This window comes from Macrosteles quadrilineatus, unplaced genomic scaffold, assembly GCF_028750875.1.
Source record: "Macrosteles quadrilineatus isolate MER2022 unplaced genomic scaffold, UCM_ALF_1.0 Scaffold_2__2_contigs__length_208266976, whole genome shotgun sequence".
NCBI classification, from domain to species: Eukaryota; Metazoa; Arthropoda; class Insecta; order Hemiptera; family Cicadellidae; genus Macrosteles; species Macrosteles quadrilineatus.
Genome location: NW_026542595.1, coordinates 124904287 through 124927833, shown reverse-complemented (window position 1 = coordinate 124927833; position 23547 = coordinate 124904287). Strand labels below are relative to the sequence as shown.

The following is a 23547-nucleotide window of genomic DNA, read 5'->3' as shown; positions in this document are numbered from 1 at the left end:
TAAAACTTATAACATGTTTATCCTACCTTGATTCTATCAGGTGACTAATCCTATCGTACCTGTGGCTACTCCTGTTGTTGCATGATTAATGTGAAATGTATGTAAAAATGTGCTTGTTTTGTTTGGCTACCTCAAAAGAGCAACGCTTGATAATCTTGACAAGAATTCACACATGAAATTTTTGACAAAATAAACAACTCTTTACATAAATAAATCTGGCTAACTATGATGTATGATGTCCTTTACAGGATACACATTTTGATTTCCTAAAATAAAAGCTTGAAAGTAAGTGCAAGTTTTACTCAATAAAAAAGAGCAAATCATAATACAATTCAGTGGAAGATTAGAGGAAATTTTGGTAAAAATAATTTTTAAGGCTAGAGGTATGGCTTTGTGTGATGTGACCAAATTACCAGAAGAAAGTTTATTGAATCCGTTAGCTTACCAAAAATGGTGAACAGCTCCAAAGGAAAGAAATGGATGCATTGAGTAGAGCAGCTTTTCTCAACATTGAAACTTCTTTTTCTCTTATCTTGCAGATTTGTTGTTCAAAACTTGGTTCCCAAGCATACAGTTTCAGTACCTGAAAGTAAAATAAAAGTTAATAAGGAACACTGTGAACAAAATGGTCACTACTTTATGCTCTTAGTCAATTATAATGAAAAATATTTCATGAATCTAAATTCATAAGTAAGTCATGAATTCTGTTGTAAACAAACAGATAAACCGTGAGAGCATGCGAGTTGTTGAGGTTAGTGCATGCAACTAGGCATCTATGAGCCATGGTAAATACATTTAGAAAGGCCTGATTGGCTTCTGAGAAGTGGTCCAAATAATCCGAGGACCAGTAAAACAGAGGCCAGGTATCTGGCTTATACTGTCATGCCATAGCTTAATGAAATAAACTATGAAAAATTGAAAAGGGAAATATTCAGGATACAAAAGGCACTGCCAGTAAATGAAGATGGCAGTTATAAAAATAATTAAATATCTTTATGAACGTAACAAATTTCTAAAAATTATATTATATTTTAAAAATAGTATTTTTGGGTTGTACCTTAACCCCAGAGAGGACTTCATTCATCAGTTTGACTCTGTCGTCTTTATATTTCATCTGCTTCATCTGAAAAGATTTGACTCTGTTGGCTATAGCGATGTTGATCGGGACAAGAATCACCATGATTGCCAACCCTGCAAACGCTGAGGGCCCTGAAACAATTTAGTGATATTTTAAACAACGAAGATCAATTGTAGTGCGGGATATTCACCTTGGTTAAGGGCCGGGGATTAGTACAGATTTGTATATATAGACTTTTCTGTCCTAGGACGTTAGGCACAAGCCTGTGATTGTTTTCCACTTTTCTCTCGAGGCTAGACCTAGGGGTTGCGGGATTATCACTTAGATAAAATTCATTGGTGATATCGCGGGATTTGAACCCAGGATCTCTGGGACCGAAGTCCCGTGCTCTAACCACTACAACACCTCTCTCCCCAAATTTGTGACAGACTACAGTAGTTGTACGTAACAAGCGTTTTCCATCAAAGAATTAGAATTTAGGTTTTGTGTTTGATTTAGGTACTCCATAAGACCTGCAATTTGGCAAGTGTCCTACTCCTAAATATTTCTACAGAATGGTCGTCAAACTTATGAAATGTTGATCAAAATTGATACCATACCATGAATTAAAATGTTCAGAGAAAACTATTGTAGAACAGGAACGGTTACCTTATTTCGTCATTGTCAATCCAATAATTATTACAGATGGCTAATATTGGAGCTTTGTTGCTCCATTTTCAAACCTGATATCAAAAACTATAACAGATGTTCTTGTTCTCAGAATGAAATAACATATAAAACACACTTCACATTGATGTGTAAGCTTGCAAGGTACAGCATGAGTTACAGTTTTTACAATCATATTTGAAAAAGGAGCAATGAAGTTTTGGAAATAGTAATCTGCAATTTAAACAGTGGGACGACAATGTAATTAATCTATTTGATCGTAGTCAATTTAATCAATACTAGAGGTGAAAAAATATATACTCAAGTAAAAAAAATTGTTGATTGTTTAAAAAACATGGGAATAGAAAACATTTCTCAATTAAAAGCTACTTGTTTTACCGTACTTATTTAATACTTTATTCAGTTTGGGCTTAGAAACGTCAGGATGTTTGCAAAAGAAAATATCAAATTTACACGTTACCTAATAAATCCCACAAAAAGTACATGGCAATGATGATTATAATCGGTGCGGCGTAGATGAGATTGAAGTAAGCGGAGAAGTCGATGAATCTCTGAGCATCAACAGCCATCAGGTTGACAACTTCTCCGACCGGAGATTCTCGGCGGGCAGCACTGGAGATGCGAAGAGACTGAGGAACAAATAATCAATTGTAAAACGATAGGAGAAAGGAATTCAAAAGAATTGTTTAATAAATTAAAATTGTTCCAACCAGAATAAAAACAATGCAGATGGTTTGAATATAGGTGTACAAGATAGTGTTAATGAGTTTGCGATTTTCTCTATCCTAAAATGCTGACAAATATTTGAGCTATGAAAAGCCAATGAAAACACATCTACAAATAAGTAAGTCTCTTACAGTATACCCTACCTTACTCTAGTTTGTGTGTTTTAACAAAAGTATTATGTCAATATAAATAAAAATAAAATATATTCTAGAAGGGAAATTGTGATACACGAGACTAGGTTCATAGTATGCAGGCAGGTTACATGCCTGTAGTGTATTTCAAGTTAACTGAGGCATGTAACCTACTCGCCAACTGACTTTTTGTAAACACAGCTATAGGGGTACAACGTGCAGGGATAGAAATAAAAAACACAGAGATACTTCCTATTAAATAGTTTTAAACTTGCGAAGTGAACAAATATAGCCCCATGGATAGCAACTTATTAATTAGTATGGCAAGTAGCTAAATCGCTTTTAACAGCCTTTTAGTCTGGAGGACACGTTTCACATTAGTTTACCCCATAGTTTCCAGGATTCTTGAAGAATGTTTGGAGCCCAATGCACATTTCCACTTATTGGCATTATCAGAATCAATAGTTTTAAGTCTCATTTCCATGCTTGGTCATCCAGACAGGTCAAAAAGCTGAACAAATCTAGAGCAATTTTATATTTCCTATAAACCTTTGAGCTGATTAACAGCGATCTAATAAAATATGTCTTTGTCTTGGAAAAAAGGACCATAGTTTCAGCAATTTCAATAAAAAACCTTGAAAAAAACACTATTGTTAATTTTTTATGCTTCACATTAGTTGTAAGGTTTTGAAACAAAAATGTACCTTTCTGTAAATCGCAGAGATAACGGCCGTCCTGATGTTGAGTCCGAGGACTGACATGGTCATCAGGTTATGGTGGTAGAAGAAAGTTTGCATTTCCGAGGCAAGAAACAATCCGATAGCGTAAACTACACCTCTCCACAAATACTCATCACTGGCGACAAACTTCATCATCAAGCTGAAATAAAATTGAACTTTCATAAGAATTTTGAGATGGAACTTTATTTTGATGCTTGATGGCATGTGGCATGCGAGAAGAGGGGGCCAGTAAAATCAACAAATCCTAAATACTTAATACTACAAGGGTTTTTGCTGTTACATCTCTTTTTCAGCTGTCTTACTTAACTGATTTTTACGATTGAGGTGTCGTTTTAAAGTTTATCATATAGCAGAGAGACAAATGGTAACTAAAACGGTATAATGGTATTTTTTGCCCACCTAGTGCTTGATTTATTTGTAGAGTCGACTTTCAAAGATTCGGTGGTTCTAACCAACTTTTTATTATAATGTTTTTAATCAAATAAATGCGAGCTGAAGTTTAACAGCGTATCCTTCAATTGAATGTTTTACATCAGATTTTGTAAACAAGGTACAAAATATAACAAAACGTACAAAACGAGAGAAGGTGTTTATCAAACCGGATTTTTAAGTAGGCTACTTTTCTGATAATTGTAACCTGAATGAGGTAAGTAAATCACTCTTTGTGGTGTAGGTGTAGTAGATGTACAATCAACCAATTTAATTTATTGTGGATCAGTAGTTTCATTTACCTAATAACAAAAAATACTTAACCTAATATGGTTGCATTACAGTAAACAAGCATAATCTCTGAAAATTAAAACGGTAGGCTGTTACGTTATTTTTTTACCTCAAAAACGGACTGTGAACCCAATTACAACGTGCCCAATTAAATTTGTTCTCTCATGTAGGCCTATCATATTCAAGACTTCAAAAAATTAACTCTTACTTCTCTCTTAGACTATTTCTTCATTTACCTTCTTATAAATAATAGTTTTGATTTGGCCGAGTAGATTTACCTCAAAATTTGAGGGCTGGCAAATGAGAAAAGATCTCCAACCACCCTACATGTTCCTCCTGCAGCAAAAAGTCTCCAAAATGTTCTGAAGATCGGACGAAGAACATTCACTTGCTTTTTTATTCTTGTTCTGGCCATTGTCCCGTACGTCTTTGAAACTCCATTTTCTGCAGGGTGTGTTTTGCTATAAAATGAGACAATTTCACTTCAGTTTTTTTATGTTAATTAATCTGTAGGCCTTATGACTAAAATGTTAAAACGTTTGTTAAACTCCCTTGAAAGCTCAATTTTATATCTATGGAAAACCCCTTAAAAAGTTATAAACAATTTTGAACAAGAGTGAATAATGGGTTATAATCATAGGAAGAGCCGAGCTAGCCTTAAACACAATATTCCAGTAATGCAATATCAATAGCACTGATGTAAATTTCTTCTACAACGTTGTTAAGAAAATGAAAGTGTTATAGGATGATGTTATAAAGTAAAAGAAGTGTTCATATTATTTTATGTGTCAAGAAGTAAAAGTTTTATTTCATTAATAATATAGTATATACGGTAGGCCTAGTGATTGTTAAACCAAAAGCCACAACAAGACGTTACGATTTAAATAGAGGTCAAAGAGGTCAAAGGAGAGACCAACGGAAGAAAGGAGACGATCTCAGTCTTGGAATGAATACCGGTGAGTGCAGCTTAGATGCTATAATACTCTGTCAATTATCCGCTGTTCCGTTCTGTGTTCATTCTCCCCATATAAATCTTGGTTACTTTAATGGCGACGAGGCCAAAGTGTTTTGTACAGACTTGAAAAGTTTTGTTGAAATTTGTGCGTTTAGCGAAGTTTTTAGGGTTTTCAGCTCGGAAATTCAAGGAATTGATTTAATTAAACCAAGAACTTTATATTTTGGAAGATATTTTTGGAAATATCTGGAAGTTTAGGGTTAAACTGAGAGTTAACCTGAGATAGGCCTTGGCTACGACAGGAAAGTATGCAACACCACGTTGTCGCACAACTTCGAAAATTGTAAGTTTTAGCATAATAGCTATTCTGAACTGCAATTTTGGGGAATATTATCGAAAATGTCGAAGCAAATAATTGGTAAAATCCAAGAATTTAATAAAGAAGTGGAAACTTTTGAGAATTACGTTGAAAGGCTAGGGCATTTTTTCAAAGTCAATGAAGTTAAGGATGAGGCTAAAGTATCCCTATTTATCTCTCTCATGGGTCCTGAGTTGTATGCAACACTGAAAAATTTGCTTTTACCTTCCAAACCTAGTGAGAAAACTTATAATGAAATTGTAAAGGCTTTGTCTGAGTACTTTCTACCTAAGAAGAATACAGCCTATGAGAGGTTCGTTTTTAATAAGAGGGTGCAGAAGGAGGGGGAAAATGTAAATGAATTTGCAATTCAACTTAAAAAGCTAGCCTCCTCCTGTGATTATGGCGAGTTCTTAAACTCAGCCTTGAGAGATAGGTTTCTTTGTGGATTGAGGTCCAGTGACATTCAAAGTCGCTTGTTGGCCGAGGGGGATTCTCTCACCTTTGATAAGGCTTTGAGTCTAGCTTTAGTACTAGAAAATGCTTGTAGTAATGTGAGAGCGCTACATCCTGAGAGTTTTTCAGGCATTAATTATGTTAAGAATTCTAAACCTAGGCCTAGCAGTAGTGGGGTTAGGTCTAGTTATAGGGCCTCTCAATGGTCAAGACCTAGTGGTTGTTACCGTTGTGGAATGAACCATGATGAAAAACCTTGTCCGTATAAGGAGTATACCTGCAATAGTTGTGGGGTAAAGGGTCATTTAGCAAAGGTGTGTCGTAAAACTCAGCACAAACACAATTCTAAGGGTAAAGTGAATTATTGCGACCATGATGGTAGTCAAATGAATAACCAAGATGAAGTGCATGAATCTTCGGAAGATTTGGAGCTGTTTACCATAGCCTATTCTGACAGTGATAGATCTAGGCCTATATCGAACAGTTATGAAGTTGAGATGTGCATAAATGGTAAATTTGTACGTATGACGATAGATACAGGTGCTGTAGTGTCCGTGATGCCGGAAAATGCATATGTTAATAATTTTCAGGATAACCTACCAGAACTGAGGAAGAGCCAGGTCAGTCTTAAGACTTATACTGGGCAAAAGATTGATGTTTTGGGTGAGTTTCAGGCTGATGTCACAACGGAGGGGAGAAGCCATTCACTGCCGATGGTAGTTATAAAAGGATCTAGTACGCAACCCATACTGATGGGACGGAATTGGTTAGAGAAAATCAGGCTCGACTGGGAAAAGATTGCTCAGAGCCGGGAAAATCAAGAAGTATGTTCAGTCAACGGAATTGAAGGTAGGAACTTTCCAATTACTACAATAGGACTTAAGGACTTGAAGACTAAGTTTGCCGATGTTTTTCAAGCTGGTATTGGGACAGTTAAAGACATTAAAGTTGACTTAACTCTTAAGGAAAATTCTCAACCTATCTTTTGCAAGGCACGCAATGTACCATTTGCTCTTAAAGAAAAACTCGATAAAGAACTAGATAGGCTAGTTGAAAATGAAGTTATATACCCTGTGACTAAAACAAATTGGGCATCTCCCATAGTAATAGTACCTAAGAGTGACAGTACAGTTCGAGTATGTGGGGATTTCAAAACAACAATCAATCCTTGTCTGAGAACTGACCATTATCCGCTACCCTTGCCGGAAGAGATTTTTTCTAATATATCTGGAGCTAAAATGTTTTGTAAAATAGACTTGACAGCAGCGTACAACCAACTATGTGTAAATGAAACAGCACAGGAACTGTTAACTATCAACACTACAAGGGGACTTTTTCGCTACCGGAAACTGCCGTTCGGTATCACAAGCGCAGGTGCGATTTTTCAGTCCGTCATGGATAAAATTTTGCATGGTCTTAAAAATGTGTACTGTTATTTAGATGACATTTTGTTAATTGGTCAAACGTATAGTGGTTTATACAAGTGTGTAGAGGCAGTGTTGTCTAGATTTCAGCAGTATGGAGTGAGGATCAATGCTGAAAAAAGTGAGTTTTTTACAGAAAGCATAACTTTCCTAGGCCACAAGTTGAGCCCAGACAAAATAGAACCTAGTGATGAACTGACCGAGGCTATCAAAAAGGCGCCTCGACCGACCAATTTGACACAGCTGCGCTCGTATTTAGGCCTAATCAATTATTATGGCAGATTTTTACCTAACCTCTCAACTCTGCTTCACCCTTTGTACAATCTACTGAACAAAGATGTAAAGTGGGACTGGACCAACCTATGTGAAAATTCGTTTGTACAAAGTAAGGAAATGTTACTTACTAATCGAGTGTTGATGCCCTTCAACCCCGATCTTGAAATCATAGTTACAGCAGATGCTAGCCCCTATGGAATTGGTGGATTGTTGTCTCATCGATTGGCCGATGGATCAGAGCGCCCTGTTGCATTCACATCGAGAACTTTAACGGTACATGAAGTCAAGTATTCCCAAATTGAAAAAGAAGCGTTGGCTTTAGTCTTCGTGGTAAAAAAATTCCACACATTCTTATATGGCAAACACTTTCTGTTAGCAACTGATCATCGTCCATTGACATTTTTATTAGGACCTAACAAATGTATTCCAACTTTGGCAGCTGCTAGAGTACAGCGATGGGCGCTGATTTTGTCAGCTTATAGTTACGACCTAACTTATCGCAAAGGTTCGGACATGTGTCATGCCGATGCACTTAGTCGACTTCCATGTGAACATGTTAAGCCTGGCCCTGAACACTGCGTAGCGTTCTTTTCAAGTGATGATGAGTTGCCTGTAACTCATAAAGAGATTAGCCTAGCTACAGTTAATGACCCAATTTTGTCAAAAATCCTTGATTTTGCACTTCATGGTTGGCCTAGTCATATGGATGATACACTTAGACCCTATTTCCTTAGAAGGGCAGAAATTTCAGTTGAACGGAATTGTGTTTTGTGGGGGAGGAGAGTAATTATTCCAAGTCCATTCCGCAAAGAAATCTTGAACTTGCTACATCAGGAACATCCTGGGGAATCTAGAATGAAGAGCTTAGCTCGTAGTTATGTTTGGTGGCCCAAGTTAGACCAAAACATAGAAGAAACTGTCAAGGAATGTAAGATCTGTCAATCTACCCGTAACACAACTCCACTAGTCCCTTTACAGCATTGGGCGTGGCCTAAGCATTGTTGGCAACGTATTCATATAGACTTCGCCTCATTCAAAGGACAAGAGTTTCTTATAGTAGTAGACAGCTACTCAAAATGGTTAGAAGTTTTTCATATGCAGACCACGACTTCAGCTAAAACCATTGAAAAACTTCGATCATGTTTTGCCACGCTAGGCTTACCTAGCACCTTGGTAAGCGATGGAGGTCCACAGCTTACTTCCAGGGAATTTAATGATTTTCTTAAAAGTAATGGGATCCTACATGTAGTCACACCCCCATACCACCCTGCATCAAATGGTTTGGCGGAGAGGGCAGTGCAAACTACTAAAGGTGCATTTTTGAGACAGTTGCTACAGGACGAAAATCAACAATCAAAGCGCACTTTGCAACATCGTATTGATAGCTTCCTATTTGCTTACCGCAATACCCCTCATACGGCAACTGGGTTGACTCCAGCAGAACTTATCTTTAATTTCAAGCCCAGAACTCGGCTTAGTCTTTTGAAGCCACACTTGGCAACGGATTGTGAGGCGAAACAAGTGAAGATTGAAACTGCTGCCAATAAACATAGAGGATCTGAGAGATCATTTCAAGTAGGCCAAAAGGTGTTTGTTAAAAGTGTACGGCAAGAAGAACTAAACTGGCTACCTGGAGTAGTGACCAAAATTATCAGTAATGTGACTTATCTGGTAAAAACGGAAGGTCGTAGTAGGTTTGTCCATGCGGATCACCTGCGGGCAAATTACTGTAACTCAGAAGAGGATATTGTTGTCTTACCTGCTAATGAGTATGAAAAAGCGACACTGAGAAACACCCCAGAAAAATTGATCAGTACCCCTCAAGAGGAGTTAAGAAGAAGTAAGAATAATTCTCCCATCAAGGACACCACTCCAGTGGTAACACAAGAAACACCTCAAAGTTCACCCATCAAGACTCAGGAGTTAGGCCTACCGAATAGTCCAAAAGTTTTACCGGTCCGTCGTTCGCAAAGAGAGCGGCGAGAGCCAAAAAAACTAGATTTATAATTTGAAGATTTGATACCCTCCCAGGAAGATTTTTTATTTTAGTTTGTTATTTAAGTTGGGAGGGAATGTTATAAAGTAAAAGAAGTGTTCATATTATTTTATGTGTCAAGAAGTAAAAGTTTTATTTCATTAATAATATAGTATATACGGTAGGCCTAGTGATTGTTAAACCAAAAGCCACAACAAGACGTTACGATTTAAATAGAGGTCAAAGAGGTCAAAGGAGAGACCAACGGAAGAAAGGAGACGATCTCAGTCTTGGAATGAATACCGGTGAGTGCAGTTTAGATGCTATAATACTCTGTCAATTATCCGCTGTTCCGTTCTGTGTTCATTCTCCCCATATAAATCTCGGTTACTTTAGATGACAATACCAAATTTAGACATTTAAATTTGCTTTGCTTTGTGGCTACCTGTTGTTTTGATGATTGAATTATGGATCAAGCGATAAAACTCATTTAGCAGCAACCATACTAACCACAGAGAAGGGTTGCTTTACAATTGAATTCAAAATCCAGTGTTGCGACTGGTTGATTTTTGCTGCACTAGTTACATGTGCATTTGGACTAGGTATCCTTTTTCTGTACATGCCTACCAACTCATAAACCTTCAGCACCCACTACTATCTGTTTAAAAAAAAACACCCTCCAGATAACTAATTGAACACTCAATCATCCAAAGCAGATAAATTGAAGAGCTTGCTCGTCTTTAGCATACTCTGTCCACAATTATTTATTGTTTTCTGTTTAACAGCACCACTACAGTTGGAAACTAAGTACGAACACTTACTTTTGAGATTGTTTGTCCCAGCATTTTTGGAACTGAGGAGTGATCTGGGAGGATTTATCCTGATGCCTCAAGTCCCACAAGTCCTCGATTGTCAGCGGCCTTCGATAACCCTTCCAAACCAACGGGTCGAGCCAGCGGAAAATGAGTTTGGATACAAAGGATGATTCTATTTCCGGGCATAACTTCTGCAGAAAAAACCATGTGGGCAAATTAATGAATTGTAAAAATTACAAAGCAGCATAAGAAGCAACATACAAAATCATATACACTATTTACTAAACAACAAACAACTAGTTTAATACTAACCCTTTTGACTGCTGATAAAATATGTAAATCTTTTAGGTGGACTTGAAGTTTTTGTTATAACATTTAAATTTAATATCAATACAGAATACCTAATCAGAAACAAATATACCTATATAAACTTATAAACACTTAAAACACTATAAAACTTATAAACATAAACTTTGCAGGTAGCGACGTCGTCAAAATTATGAATCACCTGCCACCCATAAGCAAAGAGAGGATTTTTCTGCCATCGCTGGTGTTCCATAAGCACTTTTCAAGTTGTTCACTAACTCACCCACTAATCACTAATTCAAATCAATCTAAAATATAGCATATTTAACTAATAAATGAAAAAAATAATTAAGTAAATTAACCACTGTAGTACAAGAAAAAACTTGACTGTTTTTAAACTTGAGCTTTAAACTGTCTGAAAAGTTTATCATAGGCCTACTTATTAGTCAACAATTATACAGTGGAGTCCTGATAATCCGAACTTCGGTAATCCGAAAGTCCGCTTAATCCGAAACCATAAAAATATATTTTTAAAATTTTTAAAATTAGTATTAGTAAATATTTTAGTAAATATTTCACCATGTTTGTTATCAACATTTTTTATTTTCGTCCGCCAATTCACAAATCGATTTTATTACTGCAAGTGATAATGCTGCAGCTACTAGGTCTAGCCTTAAGTAATGTGAAAAACAATCCCAGGCTCGTGCCTGCGTCCTAAGACAAAAAAAATTCAAAAAATAGAAAAAATTTAATCCGAAATGGGCCTGGTCCCAACCATTTCGGACTAACGGGACTCTACTGTAGTAAAACATTATGCTTTACCTTATTTGATCGTGGATAGTTTGTTTCCCGTGGTCGTTTATCCGGGAAGAAGTTAAACAGGAACATAAGCACCACTATGGGATAGTATATCATGTAAATGATGAAACCAAACATGTTGTCTCCTAGCTCCTAAGAAAACATACATACATTTCAGTTTAGAAAACGTAAACCAACAAATTCTATAGTGATCGATAAATGGCTAAAATGGTGACAGAAAGTCGGTATTCTCAATAATGTCAAAAAGACAAAAGCCTTATTAACATGAAAACGTAATTAGAATTTCTACCGGGTACAAATTTTTATAATTTAGTTTTGATCTCATTTCCATGTGAAACAGAAAAAAGGTCCATGATTCAGTCTGGGCCTTTTTTTATTTTATTTTCCTAAAATTGGTACATTTATGAATTGGTTTAATACAAAAATGTGCTACTTTTGGACGTAACTTTTTTTAAGTAAGTAACTCACCCCTTTGATCTCCCGTCTGATTTCCGTGCGGAACTGTGAGATCCCTCCTATTGATAGCAGCAACCAGAACACAAAAAGAACTCCTGAAGTTTGAATCCCTCGAATTTTGTTCCACAGAAGAAATACTATCGCTAGAACCTAAAATAATGTGAAAATTTAATAGGCTTGTAAAATGTTACACTTTTTTGGTATCACGTGCTAAAATGTAGATTTTAAACTATTATATATATATTTTTTATAGTTTATCTTCTTTAAGGATTTTTTGTCTCACCTAATTAATTTGCCTACAGTAACTAAAAATCTAAGGAAATGCCAATTATTGAAAAATTATTTTAATTATATTTAAAATATCAAATAACTCCTGTTCAGCAACGGGAAAAATTGTTTTTACAGTTAGCGCAATATTTCCATTGATACAAAAAATGCCTTTTAAAATTTGTGCTACCAACAAATATGTCTGAATTTTACTTCAATGGATAGCAACTTTGAGTATATTCTGGCAAATGTGAATGTAAATTCAACCATGGGACAAATCACTCCCATGTACCAATTCCCAAGATTAATTTGAACAGAAGACTTTAATTCATTGACTCCAAAATATTAGTTTATTTTACAAGTTTGCCGAGTAGCCTACACTTTTTATTTCTACACTGCTTGTGCTTAACCAAATAAATTGCACACTCTATAGGAGCATTTATCCACACTCTTTATTTATCCATAAAATATTGAAACACTTACAAAAGTAGCCATTTGTACAACAGGTGTCCATATGTCTACGGGAAACACTTGACCACCAGAGAAGTAGACTGCGATTGACTTGAATAAACTGGCTGAACACAGCCCAAACAGCACCAGGTTCATAAACTGTGTAGATAAAAAATACATTTTATTATGTTGACTACTGCTAAAAAAAAACATTATAAATGCTGATTCTGATATGATAAGTTTCAAAGCTATCAGCTTACAACTGTACAGGATGATACATAATGGATTTAAGTCTTTCCGTAGTATTCATACTTTTAACTACGGATTAAAACAACTGTAAGAGCAACGGAGTTTCGATTAACCTAGGGAAGTGTTTGGTTTGGAAACCATATGTCATAGAACAAATATCGTAGAACCGTAGGTTTTCAAGATGTTGATTTTGGCGTCTCTGTAATAATTGGTGCAATAGCTACGACACTTATCATGATTTTTGGTTCTGTAGGTCCGGGTATGAGAAGAGACACTTTCACAAGGTTCTCACAAAATACTAAAGGTAAAAATAACAATGGTGTCAGTCAGGTCAGGTAATCATTGAGGCTGTGCTAAACGATATCGGGTCCGCGGAATTGGCTAACTCTGGAACTCGCTAACACCATGTTAAAAGCCCTATCTTCAAATTTGGTCGATGAGAGGAACTCGCTAACTTGTTTGGTTTCGGAATTGGCTAACTCCGGAACCCGCTAACCCGCTCTAGAGCCGGGTTAGCGGGTTCTGTCCTCGTACGGAAGTCGCTAACTCGGTCCCTCGGCGGAACTCACTAACTCCCAATCAGAAGCCTCGCGGGCCGTCCAAAGGGAGCCAAGCACGAATATTTTCGTCCAGTGTTACAGAAAGTGTAGTACCTATATAGTATCGGTACCATAATGTCGTTTCCTACGATTAATTAGGAGTAAGAGCAACGTAGTTGATCAAATAAATATATTGAGAAGTATGTTTAACATTATTCTCATGATTTAGGGTGGAAAATGCATTATAGTCTTACCATAGACTAACCAACACAAGTAAACTTTATATCCCATTGTAAACTTTGAAGCTCGTTTTTCGCGTCTAGTTCATGTCCGGTGACACTGATCGCTAGTGTCGACAAAATTGTGTTTCTTTTATTTCTATAGTTAGCTTCATAATTTGCTCTTTACTGTTTGGTTATATAACTAGAGGACGTGTATTAGTTGTGATTAGAACGTTTTATTTGGTTAAACGAGGTTTTAAATGACTGGAAACAAGAAACAATTGTAAACAAAACACGACCTCTAAAGACAGTGCACCGGACAGAACTAACAATAAAACTGTTTTCAGCTGATCCATAAGGATTAGAAATATACTAATATAAGGGAGTATGTTTTATATTTGGGCTTCTTACTTAAATAGTAGCTTTATGGTATGCAAAAAGATAAAAATGTACATTTAATTTGGATCTTTTTCATGTTATGAAATATCTATTTTCGTAGTTCGCCATTTGTTTCTTTTATTCAAATAAATACAATTTTTTGAACTTCTGCAAATAAATTATTGAGTTCGTATTTTATATACTGGGCTTGTAGCCTTGAATCATAAATCACAATAACATTTACACGTTAAACGTCAGTCCAGAAATACAATGTAGTGGTAATGTAATTTTAAATAGAGCTATTGAATTTAAATACATATTTATCAATACAATATTATAAAGTTGTAGGCCTAATTTATTCATAGATTGCATTAAAAATTAGTCTATGCATAAATACAACTTGTAAATTTCTTTTATCGTAGGCTATTAGTGTAGAACCCGGGTCATCCTCTTAATTTTGTTTAATTAATATTAATTTTACGTCTTTCAGTAGGCCTACTTTTTAAAAGTCTGGAGTTTTTCTCCAGGCTGGTTCTAAATCGACCCAGGCGTTCTTGTTTGTTACAATTCTTATGAATGGTGGCCATACCTAAAATTACTTGATCTTATCCAAAAACAAAGCTATTGTCTATTGAGTAGCTCAGTACCGGGGAACGGTGAACCGAGCAATGGCTTGGTATAGTTTATTTCGATTGTTAAAACAATGTAAAGGAAACCCAACTAAAAAAATCCGTCAATTCGTTGATTAAGAATCGTGAATTAAAATTACCCTGTCACGTTTTATTATATGAATATTATATCTTCTCCTATTATTTACTAGTGGTGCTTAGGTGTACAATCTAAAAACTGTTTTAAAACATGTAACATTATTACTAAAAAATTCAACACATTTTAGAATTAGGCAACTATTTACTAGTAGGCCTACAATGCTTTGGCTTAAACTATTAGGCCTAGATAAAAGCTTAGTCTAATGTCATATTTTTACACGTAAGTTGGACGATTCAACTACGAACATTTAATTTTAAATTTATGAATTAGTTATGAAAGTTACGATGGTTGATGACTGATGGTTGATGTTTGATGACATTACGATTAAATTTGTTTTCCGTGTTTGAGAACTAACGTGTATTTTAGCTTAATTTCGTAGAGTTTTAATTATTTAGTACCTTTTCACTATTTTTCAACTCTGTTATTTTCTTTTATACTTATGGCATTTATATTTAAGATCGAAATCATAAACATTTAACTGGCCATTTTAAAGTTAAATAAAAAAAAACACTTTTCATGATTTTTTAATAATTGTCTTTGAATTACTTTGGGCTAGTTATCTGTTAAAAGTGAAATTGATAACAAAAACAATTACATTTACTGTATCTTCATTGACACTGATATTTTGAAATACGGTAATGTACGATTATTTTGTCGTGCAAGGTTGGCAACGCTCCATGCAGTGGGCGCGGCCGGGTTAGCGACTTCCAGAGTTAGCGAATTCCGCCGCGAGACAAAATCGAGTTAGCGGGTTCCAGAGTTAGCCAATTCCTGACTGAGACGGTTAGCCAGTTCCAGAGTTAGCCAGTTCCGACACACGACCGAGTTAGCGAGCTCCTGAGTTAGCCAATTCCTACGTCTCACAATATCTGTCGCTAAATAATATCTATTAATAATATTGTTTGTGTTTTTGAAACTACAGAGGTTTGTAAACTTATTTTACACCATAATAGCAATTAATAAAAACCCTTTCTTTGATCTCACAAATAAAGAGGAAACGAACCTAATAAGAGATCGAAATAAGAAGCTTTGTAGTTGTGAGAAATTTATTTTGGCAAAATTACTTTTGTATTTAGGGTATTTAACAATATAACAAATTTAGAATGCTGAACGAATTGGATAGTTTCATTCACACACCTTTGTATTAGGTACTCAGTGTAAATCTGTTACACAACGAATTTGATGTTCTACACCGGATATCAGTTATCTTTTTAGAGCTATTGCACAACCACAAGGCTTACTGATAGCTCAGTTGATCAATGACAATCCGTTTTCAAGTGTAATTTTAGATACACACATGATATACAATTCCAAGAAGGTGACAACACTATCCATTCATCAAATGACAAATAAATTACACAACGTGTATAAGTAAACTAGAAGCTAGAAGCCTATCTCAAAGTTACTGTAATTCTTTTTTAGTAAGTAAACAGCTTACATAAACTACGTCAACATTTATCACATAAGAGGAAAACAACTTAAGAACTATGCTACTACCCTGAAAACATCCATTACTCTTTCTTATGGCTGTGGTTTTTCTTTATGTGTTTGTTGTGCCTTAATGACATCTATAAAACCTAATTGGGCAATTCAAACAATATGGATGGTGTAGGATGTTTCCTAATATTTCATAGGTTTAGCTATCCAATAAGAAACCTTGAGTATACTTTGAATACTAAGTATATTGAGTTTCTAATGCATTTTTTATCTTTACCAGCTTGCAGGTGTTGAGGATGCCCCAAGGTATGTCTCGGCAGCGGCTCTGCGAGATGAAAAACACCTCCAGGGGAGAGAAGATCCATAGAAACAAACATGGTCCCCAAACCAGAACTGTCTTCTCAAAACACGGAGTAAACTCCGGGTCTGGACTGTCCCACAGAATCTCTGGATCCTAAAACATAATAACTTTAAATTCAAAACTGTATTCTCCGGTGAACATAAAAATTAACACTGGACTATTTCTGAGATTGTTTTGGTTCCAAAGATTCAAAAGTAAACTATTTAGACAATACAAGTAAGCTCGCGGTTTACATGTGACACGCTACGGGCGCAAAATTTTATTGCACCCCCTCCTCTTGTCCTAGTGGGGAATTTTTCTTTACCTTGCATCACAAAAAAATCTAAGCCTCTTCCGCCCCTGGGCCCGGTTGGCCTGGGCCTTGATCATAAAAGCTTCCAAAGTCAGATAATAACCTGTATTTAACATTTCCTTTTTTACCGAAGGGTATTACAAATAAAGAAATCAGATTTTGTGTTGATAATTTGATTAAAAGCTCCTGACAAACTATTTATGGCTCCCAAATTTTTGTGTGCATATGAACACCTTGTTTGACCTTCCTTATCAATTTTGGAACATAAAAACTGATAAAGGGTGATAACATGCATTGTAATAAAGCACACAGCATGAAATCAAAAGAAACTGGCTGTTATACAACTCTTTTTGTTGAACTTTATCAATCAAATGACTTCAAGGTCAATTCAACTTAATGCTTTGTTTCTAACTAGGCTCCATCAGTATGTATTTTAAACATCCAGTGGTAAAAAAAAATTGCTTGTCTTAATTCAACAAATAATTAATTAATTGGCAAACCTTATATAGCTTATTTAAAGATGGTGATAACTTTAGGTGGTGATAAATTTTGATGTTTCCCTGCTTTGTGCAACTAAATTAAATTAAATAAACAAACCAAATAATTCAGAAGGAGTAGAATAATAACTTTGCATTTAGAAAACTGTTCAAAATTAAGTATTGACCTAGCAAACACAAAGTGTCTACTTGACATTGGCTTAATATTGAACTGATTATCTAGCTCTGATAAAATCACAAGTGGTCGTAGCCTGTTAATGTTGGAAACTAACACAAAATAAAATAAGTGGAGAGTAAGAGTCCATCCTTGAGTTACATAACATAAATTTATTGACAGTCTTCTCTGTAGCACTGTTGGTATTTCAACTTTCTCACATATGCTTTGATTTTTAGTGAATGTATTTGTAGAAATAAAAGTACCATCAATTTATTCATTAATTGAGCATGGAAAAAAACAAGGCACCGACAAATATGGAGTGCAAAGAAGCAAATAAATTATAAATTAATTTTACTACAGAACAAATTATTTTATAGTATACCTATTCCTTTGAAACCATTCTTGCAGTCGCTATATAATAGAAATGTTAAACTTGAAATTTAAGTCAAATTTTGAAGTGGAAAAATTATACGTCTATATAGATAAATCCACTATAGAACATCCCAAACAGGTCTTTGACCTAGGTATGAACTGTTTCATCGTTAAATAATTCACAAGTTTGTAAGTAAGTTAATCTAAGTTATTCTTAGTTTACTCTGTGTGTAAGCTTTGTAAATCAATATGAAACAATAAAAATTTCTGATTCTGAATTCTGATTCTGATTTCTGAGATACTGATGTCCTACAGTTTAATGGAATTTCCCCCGTAACATTTCATCTTAAATAGCAACGCTTTAAAATAAAAATAATTTATTTTTTAGCTCTAAGATGGCAATAATAAAAAATTAGGCATTTCTATGATTTAAGGGTAAAAATTTGAAAAACAATTTTTGAACAAATTAAATACCGGTACCCCATAATGCTAGCAGTACACTATCGCCGAATGTTCGGCCAATTGTATTCGCCAAATGTTTTACTTGATTTGCTACGACAAATGCTGTCGAACCCAGTATACGCTCGCCTATGTTCGCCAAACATGCTTGCTGGTGGTTAGGTATATTTTAACTTCCGGCACTCGCCTTTGATTGTCTCCTTTGACTCGCCCCAAGAACCGACAAAAAAAGGGAGCACAGGCGAGCACGAATCATGGCAAATCAAAATATCCAGAGCGTACACACGCAGACTGGGTACAATATCGTGCTCGCCTATATTCGGCGATAGTGTACCAGCATTTAACACTTTGTTTCCATAATTACTCGATCTATATGGTTGGTGAAATCATTCATGATTATTCAGCCCTACACATTCAAGCCAAAATGGTAATGAATGGTGTTTTTGGCCTCTGGGGACATAGATATAAAATGGTACGAGCAAATTAGTCCTGGGTCTAGGTCTTGCCATGCCACCAGGAGACGGTGATAGCTTCCCGATAAAGAAATTTTCAATTAACTTTTTAGTCTAAAATATTTCTAGTATAAGTTAACTGTTTCTTTTTCAATTAGTAAAAATAAAGCTAGGAACAGACAGTTAACAAACAAACAGCTATTTTTAACAATTAATTTTAACATATTCTCTATTTGGATCAGGCATTACTACTTAGCTAACTAAAGTGTAAGCATAGGACAAAGACAGAAAAAAATGGTTATGAAATCGTTGATAACATATGTTTTCTCAAGGTCCACTATCAAAGGTCGGCTCAGATCTTTAGATGTGATGTACCACGAATCATCAACGACATTAAAAACTAAATTCCCTATTGTTCAGATAATGGTAGTCATTTTATAGCCGTATCTTTTATCATTCATCAATCTTTGAATTAAATTTTGTATCATATCGGTAGGTTAACTTAACACATTGAGTTTTAACTTAAAACTTTAGAGCCTTAGAAAATTTTTATTGCATAAAATCTCATTTTTTGTTGCCAGAAGTGAGGATCCAGGTCGGAAATAGTGTTTTGAGCAGTTTTTCCCAATAAAAATTACGTCAATTGCTATGACGTTTGTGGGCACCGTGACGAAAATACTCCATTTTAAACACTGTTTTTCACACTAAAAATGTTAAATAGCGTAACTTAACTAATATTTTTAAATATACAGCCTCTCCCTCCCTCCCAACCATTGTTTATTTCAATAATAGTGAATCATGAAACTGCTGATAACAATTTGGTATTGGGGAGTCCATCTTTATTATAAGGCACATAAACTAAAAATAATAAACTAACTATGATATACCTATATTGTTGTGTCTTAAAAAAGCAAAATCACAAAATAAATAGGCCTACATCTATTAATGTCCAGAGTCAATAAATTGTGCAAGGGGAATTTACCGGCCTCAAGAGATAGGGAACGGCCCATGGGAACGGCAGGCGAAACACACATTTATAGGTTATGTAACGTTAGCAACGCAAACGCAATAGACCCCTTGAACTCCTTTCCACAAGCTTGCGCCACACTGAGTAATTAATTTCATCGGGACCTGGCCGGGTAAGGTGACCGGGCCAGCCTGGGCGCACGTTCAACGACCGTCACACTCAATATATTAGTATTAATTTATCAACCGTATTCAACTATTTTATGAAATTCTAGCCTTAGAGACAAAGGAATATTGTAGGTAATCCTAAATTGCTTTGCTGAGGACAAAACCTAAGAACCTGTATACAGTAAAGAGCCTAGGGCTTATTTCATTTCACATTTTGGCTTTTAAGTTACACACTATTAACTTGAAGGAAAGTAAAGAGTTTGCAGCAAAACTAGGAAGGAACCAGCAGATAACCCTTGACATTATTATCTGTAGGCATAATGATTAGGTTACAGATATTAAAATATATGTTATGTAACAATGAGCAACACTGGTTTATTGTTACCAGATAAGATTAAATGTATATATTGGATCGTAAAGTTACCACACTCCTTTAAATTGGCCTACTTTAAATAATATTCTTTAACTTTCCTTTTAAGGTTTCTTTAACAAACTTTGATTCGATAGGCCTAGTTTCATACCTAAATTAGTGATTTATTTTTTTTTACTAATATAGCCTAACTTATGGGTTAGGGGTGTGTGTAGTCCAAAAAGACAAAAAACATTTTTCATCCACACATATTTACATTCTTAACTATCAATTTATATAGGTAGGTTAAGTTAAATATCATCTTTTAAAGAGAAAAATGTTAGCATTAATGTCTGTTTCGCTTCTTTAAATGCTGAAACTTTGTTTTTAGCGAATTTCCCATATATAGGGAATATTAGCGAATTTCCCATATATAGGGAATAAGCTATTACCGTAGGTCTCATGGTAAGACCTGGACCCGGGACCGATTTAGTTTTTCGTTTTGAGGTCCCCAGAGGTCAAAAACACCATCCGTTCAAATTCATATATATATATATATTTATATATATATATATTTATATATATATATATTTATATACATATATATATATATTTATATATATATATATATATTTATATATGTGTCCGTTAGCGCGATAACTCGAGCAAAAATGATCCGATTTTGATGAAATTTGGCATAAACGTGTAAACCTACATTTATTTGAACGAGTTCGCGAACCAGCATGATCGGACTATGGGAACAGGGGTTTATGGGGGGTTTTATGGGGTAAAAATGGGTTTTTCTAATTTTTTACCCTGAAAACATAAAATTTTGCAATTTCTTTCTAAACCATTTTGTAGAGCTCAAAAAAACAAATAATTTAGTATATTGAAGCATTGTTGCATGCCTAACGGTTAGGGAAAAATCGCAAAATAATGTAAATTTAAAATTACCATGTTATTCTTATGGAGAATAAATACAGTGTTGTAGCTTGCTTGTGTATGGACATATATTAATGAAATGTTGAAATTTTGTTTACTTCATACTGAGCTATTAATATTTCAATAAAACCCCCCATTTTCTTCCCTGTAGCAGCAAACCTAAGTACTCATTAATATTAATGATGTTTAGATAGGAAATAAATCTGACAATTTTAAGGGAACAATTTAGTGGAATTCCAGCTGTGTATATGGAAATTCGCTTAGTCTGCAGGTTTGCTACGGCGGGGGTATTTATAATTATGATGAATAGAGAAATCAGACCAACTAAGGCAATTAACTTATTGGCAACTTGATCGTTAGGCGATAACTTAGTGGTGGGGAAGAGTTATAAAGTAACTTAAATGTGCAGCATGGGGTAGACTTTCATAAGTGGGGCCAAAACCCACCGAATGAAAATATTGTATTGATTATTTAATAATTTAGCCTACCTTTTACCTTCCTTTTATTTATTATTTAAATTTAGTAGGCCTAGGCCCTACCTAATTATTTAGTATAGGCTAGGTGCCTCCAAACAAGTTTTTAATTTTGATGTCTAACTTTATTGTTTTTTACCTCCTGCCAAACTTTCAGGGTTGGTACCTACTAAATTTGGTAAGTTAAAATTCCCTGACTTTTCCAGGTTTTCCAGACTGATTTTATACTTTTTCCAGGTATACTTACCATAAGTCGAGATCGACTAATCAAAATCAAGAAATATTAGAAAAAATATAGGCCTAAATCTTAAAATTTAATCACTCTCAAATACAAAACCTTTTTCAAACTAACTTAAATATCGATTCCACCCCTGTACCGATTAAAATTATCAATTTATAAAAATGTGCATCAATGCATATGTCGTTCTTTTTGCCATTAGTCATCACCCTGACAAAACCTTTTTAGAGCAAAACGTAGCATATATGTAAAAAGGTAGTCTTTCAGGAGAAATTCCAGAGTTTTTTCATAATTCCTTGACTTTTCCATGTTTTTCCTGACCCTGTTGATATATCAAATGAAATAATCGATAGCCTATAGTTATTGATTGATGCCTATATTTATTCGGTTTTTTTTTGGCGCCACTTATGAAAGTCTACCCGCAGCCTGCTCACCATGCTAACTTAAATGATTCCACCTCTAAGTCATAGCATTGACTATATCATAGTCAATGGTTATAGGCTATAAAAAGAAAAAGAGAATCAAATTGATCTAAATAAACATAAACATAAAGCTACACAAGTAAATTTAACAGGTTAAGTTATGTGCATAGGTTTTATGGTTAGGCACTAACTTATGCAATAGCCAATTTTAGGCCTAACTTAAAAATTAAAATTCAATTGTTAAGTTAAACATGTTTGAAACAAGTTAAATGATTGAATTTTTTAATGTAAACTTATAGCCTAAGTTATAATTTATGCTCCATTTTAAAAATCCAAAAAAGAACTTACCCAAAAAGTGGAATTGCAGAATGGAGCGTCTTCATCCCATACCATTCTTGAAATTATTAATAATAAAATTAGGCCAACTAAGTTAACTTCTAAAACAGTTTCGACATCTACTAAGAAACTATTCTTCTTCTTTCAACATCTAGTAGGTCTAGTTGAAATCCACAGAACTCGTGAAAAGACAATAAATTATTTAATGTTCACTGTCTCAGATGAATGGCAGATTACTATAAAGACAGTTTTAAGTTTTAATAACTACTGATGTATCTAAGTTATGACAATATAAAATCACTAAAATGACACCCAGTTTAAAACACAACCGAACACGCAAAGGCAATTTTATTAAGATTCTATAATGTTAGGACTTGTTGAAAATCACTTAATTTTGTAAATTTTCAGTTTGAATTTGATCCGTTGTGCAACAAGTGTCCCCTCTTATCTTGACATTGACAATTGACAAATGAAATCTCGCTTAGAAAATGACAACCAAGACAACCCCGTTGAGTTTTTTTGGCCTGTTTTCTGTGCTGTCTGTCTGCTTGTTACGCGACAGGTTAAATAAAACAGCTGGAGCAGAGTATATGAGCCAAACAGCCAATGAGAATGAGAATTAGTTGTCTGAGATCTGTTGATCCAATCAACAGACGTTATCGAAGGCAGGCTTGTTTTATTCGTGATGTAACCGACGCGACGACGCGCCTGTTAATTCAATAACCGTTCGAACTCATGGTGGAAGGTTCGAACTCATGGTGGAAGTCGAACTCGACGACTGCCTTCAGTCAGTGATAGCATTTTGTATAATCAAACCAAAATTTTGTATTGATAACTCCCTACTACAAATCAA

The 23547-nt window shown here is 35.0% G+C and overlaps 1 protein-coding gene across 1 annotated transcript in view; it reads right to left on the bottom strand.

Moving 5' to 3' along the window:
- The window catches only part of LOC128987490 (ATP-binding cassette sub-family C member 3-like), a 42095-nt gene extending 18956 nt beyond the window's left edge, over window positions 1–23139 (bottom strand). Inside the window, exons 1-11 of the mRNA XM_054408358.1 lie at window positions 22707–23139; window positions 16488–16664; window positions 12652–12777; window positions 11914–12051; window positions 11449–11577; window positions 10327–10511; window positions 4340–4522; window positions 3306–3480; window positions 2205–2373; window positions 1058–1209; window positions 446–583 (exon numbers count right to left, since the gene is read on the bottom strand). Coding sequence (XP_054264333.1) covers window positions 446–583; window positions 1058–1209; window positions 2205–2373; window positions 3306–3480; window positions 4340–4522; window positions 10327–10511; window positions 11449–11577; window positions 11914–12051; window positions 12652–12777; window positions 16488–16664; window positions 22707–22751 — 1617 coding nt within the window. The 5' untranslated portion in view covers window positions 22752–23139. The remainder of the gene's footprint in view (window positions 1–445; window positions 584–1057; window positions 1210–2204; window positions 2374–3305; window positions 3481–4339; window positions 4523–10326; window positions 10512–11448; window positions 11578–11913; window positions 12052–12651; window positions 12778–16487; window positions 16665–22706) is intronic.
- Window positions 23140–23547: the final 408 nt, after the last annotated feature.